General features: G+C 50.7%; 1 protein-coding gene across 1 annotated transcript in view; it reads left to right on the plus strand.

Moving 5' to 3' along the window:
- Positions 1–3,643, plus strand: part of LOC105555336 (uncharacterized protein FLJ43738) — a 63,662-nt gene that overhangs the window by 28,021 nt on the left and 31,998 nt on the right. Inside the window, exon 4 of the mRNA XM_012002223.1 lies at positions 1,315–1,541. Coding sequence (XP_011857613.1) covers positions 1,315–1,541 — 227 coding nt within the window. The remainder of the gene's footprint in view (positions 1–1,314; positions 1,542–3,643) is intronic.

Here is a 3,643-nt window from a genome sequence, read left to right on the forward strand (position 1 = left end):
GCTTGAACCTGGGAGGCGGAGGTTGCAGTGAGCTGAGATCACACCACTGCACTCCAGCCTGGGCAACCAGGGTCTCACCATTCCCTCATTGAGCAGCTGCTAGCCCACAATGGCTCTAGGGGAGCTGTGAGCACACCAGTCCCCACTCTCAGGAGGCCACAGTTCAGAAGGAGAGAGGACATAAAGAACACAGGCAGTGGGGTGCCCTGGGACCCAGCAGGGGCATGGAGGAGGGGGCTGCTTCTTTCCCCAGGGCAGGAGAGGCTGCTGTTGAGGAAGGGCCAGGGGATGTTCAGCAGGTGGACAGTTCACTTGCTGCTGGGTGTGGGGCAGGAGGTACAAACCCTGTCTTTATATTTTTAGAGCCAGCAACAGGTCTGGCCCTAGCTAGTGCTCGCTGGATGTATTAATGAAGGAGGGGAGGAGGCTGGAGAGATAGGAAGGATAAAGATCTTGGTTGGAACCAAGAGGCTTTTCTTTGATTCCGTGGCCCTCATCTTGGCATGTGGGGTGGTGCCACAGCATTTGGGAGGAGGCCAGACCCGGTCCTGCCTGGTAGGTGACAGGAAGTAGCTGAGGGTTCTATGAAGGAAAGAGAACACTTTTTAGGAAGTGCTTACTGCATCCAAGGTAGCTGCATCCATATAGCTTTATTTCTATCTGAGGGTGAGGAAACCATATTCAGAAAGGCTAAGGCTGGGCCAGGGTCACTGCAACAGTGAGAGTGAGGGCAGGCATCTACCGCACAGTGGACTTCGGAGGCAGCTGAGACAGTCAGCAGCCAACAGCCATGACCGAGCATGGGTTCTGGACCCAATGCCCACTGCACACCAGGCCATGGCAGAAGGCACCTAGGAGGAGGCTTCAGGGCTGGGGAGGTCCTTGAGCTTTGCTGAGGACTCTCTCTCCAGCCTCCTCCTCCTCCTCCTCTATTAGCCAGCCCCCTGAGGCTCCTTGCATGATGTCCTCCTGGTGCGGAAGGCTCTGTGCTCTACATCCCTGATGGGCAGCTGGTAGGGCTGTGTCCCGATGGGGTATGGGAGGAGGGGAAGCATGGCTAAGGACACAGGAACAGAGCAGCACTCAGAGCAAACCATGGGCAGCCTTTGGCTTCTGGGGGCTGGGGAGAAGATGGAGAAGGAGCCAGGAGCCCAGGCTCAGCAGACTGGAATGGGAGCTCTTTCGTTACAAGCTCCAGGGCCTGGGACCAGCTAAGCAACCTCTGAGTGTTCATTTCCTGCTGTAGGATGGGAGTGATTACACCTGTCTTGCAAGGTAGGCGAGGTTCAGTGGGGCAGTGGTTCTTTGTTCCAGGATCCACGACATCTGCTATAACAGCACCACCCTCTGGGACGTGATGGTGAGGAACTTGCTGCCCTCCTCTGCTATGATCAAAGACTTGAGCCAAGAGTTTGGGATGCCCCTTTCGCAAGAAGAACTCACAGATGAGAAACTGTTCGCCCTACCACCTCAGCCCGCCCCCAATCTTGAGGACTACCACGGTCGGGACTCCAGCCTCACCTTAGAGATCCATGCCCACCAGGAGAAGTACCTGCAGTGGCGGAGCGCCATGCTACTGAAGAACAAAGACAAAAAGCACAGTTTCATCCAGGTGGGCCGCCTTTCTCTCCAACTTGGAGCTCCCAGGCCTCACCTGGGCAGTCCAGGCGCCTGCTGAGAGGCACAGGGCATATTCCTGAGTGGGACATTTGCCTCTGGTCTGTGCCTGCGCTCCTGGCCTGGGTTACCCCATTGGATGGGCAAGAAGTGCAGGAGGTGGGGCTAAGCCATGTCAGAAACCTTCACTCCCAGTCCTAGATAACCTTGTCCTTCCTGAAAGGTGAGAAGGAATGCTATTAGGTGTATTACCTTTACCATGGCCCCCAGAGTTCATTATAGAGAAAGAACTGTGGCGTGTGTGTGTGTGTGTGTGTGTAACATGTTGCTTAGGTTGCTCAGGGCATAAGTGTTGTAAGATGTCCAAGCAACATGGGACATAAACTGATCTGCATGACAGAGGGAGAGAATGGGAGACTGAGAAGCTGGTGAGAGGGTAGAAGGCTGGTGCTATGCGGCCTGAATGGGCAAGGAGAACCTTGCTCACCCCATGCCAACCAAAAAGACATGAAAACACAAATATCTATGGTATGACTTGGAGTTGTCTGCCTGTGGTCTCTGTGAAGGCCCTACCATCCCCCGCAATTCTCTAGTTTAAAAACAAAAGTCTCCTAGAAGCTTGTAAGTTTTATATGTGTGCATTCTTTATGAAAACCAAAGAACAGACTTCTTCTATTTTGTTTGAATTGGGGTCTCACTACGTTGCTCAGGCTAGAGTACTATGACTTGATCACGGGTCACTGCAGCCTCCAACTCCTGGGCTCAAGCAGTCCTCCCACCTCGGCCTCCTGAGTAGGCAGGCATGTGCCACCACACCTGGTTAATTTTTTTTTTTTTACCTTTTTAAGAGATTGGGTCTTGCTATGTTGCCCAGGCTGGTCTCCAGCTCCTAGGCTCAAGGGATTCTCCTGCCTCGGCCTCCCAAAGTGTTGGGATTACAGGTGTGAGTCACTGTGCCTGGCTGTTTTTTCCATTAGTGTTCAGGTTTTTAGCTTTTTCAAAAGAACCAGTTCTTGGATTTATCAATTCTGCTTTTTCTGTTTTTCTAATTCATTAACTTGAGCTTTTATTTTTATGATACTTTAAAACATACACTTTTCTCCTTTTTTCTATCTTCTCGAGTTGGCTATTTCATTCATTTTTATTTCTCTTGTTTAATAAATATATATATATATCATAGAACTGTGGGAGGCCAAGATGTGCAGGTTGCTTAAGCTCAGGAGTTTGAGACCAGCCTGGGCAACATGGCGAAACCGTCCCTACAAAAAATTAGCTGGGCATGGTGGCATGTATCTGTAGTCCTAGCTACTCAGGAGGCTGAGGCTTGAGCCTGGGAAGCACAGGTTGCAGTGAGCCGAGATCACGCCATTACATTCCAGCCTGGATGGCAGAGCGAGACCCTGTCTCAATGTGGGGCACAGTGCCTCATGCCTGTAATCCCAGCATTTTGGGAGGTTGAGGCAGTCAGATCCCTTGAGGCCAGGAGTTCAAGACCAGCCTGGCCAACATGGCAAAACCCCTGTCTCTACTAAAAATACAAAAATTAGCTGGATGTGGTGGTGTGCATCTGTAATCTCAGTTACTTGGAAGGCTGAAGCAGGAGAATCACTTGAACCTGGGAGGTAAGGTTGCAGTGAGCTGAGATCGCACCACTGCATTCCAGCACTCAGAGCGACAGAATGAGACCCTGTCTCAAACAAACAAAGTCAAACAACGTTGAGAGTATTTGCAGTCTTCCTTATCCTACCTCTCAGTGCCCTTAAGATATGTGCAAGAATATATATTCATTTCATGGGTTAATATAATTTTGTTAATGCCACATAATATGGAAGCATTTTAAATTTATATTTATTTTTGAGATGGTCTTGCTCTGTTGCCCAGGCTGGAGTGTAGTGGCATGATCTCAGCTCACTGCAGTACCTGCCTCCCAGGCTCAAGCGATTCTCCTGCCTCAGCCTCCTGAGTAGCTGGGATTACAGGCACACACCACCATGCCTGGCTAATTTTTGTATTTTTAGTAGAGACG

The sequence above is a fragment of the Mandrillus leucophaeus genome, unplaced genomic scaffold (genome assembly GCF_000951045.1).
Source record: "Mandrillus leucophaeus isolate KB7577 unplaced genomic scaffold, Mleu.le_1.0 Scaffold680, whole genome shotgun sequence".
Lineage (NCBI taxonomy): Eukaryota > Metazoa > Chordata > Mammalia > Primates > Cercopithecidae > Mandrillus > Mandrillus leucophaeus.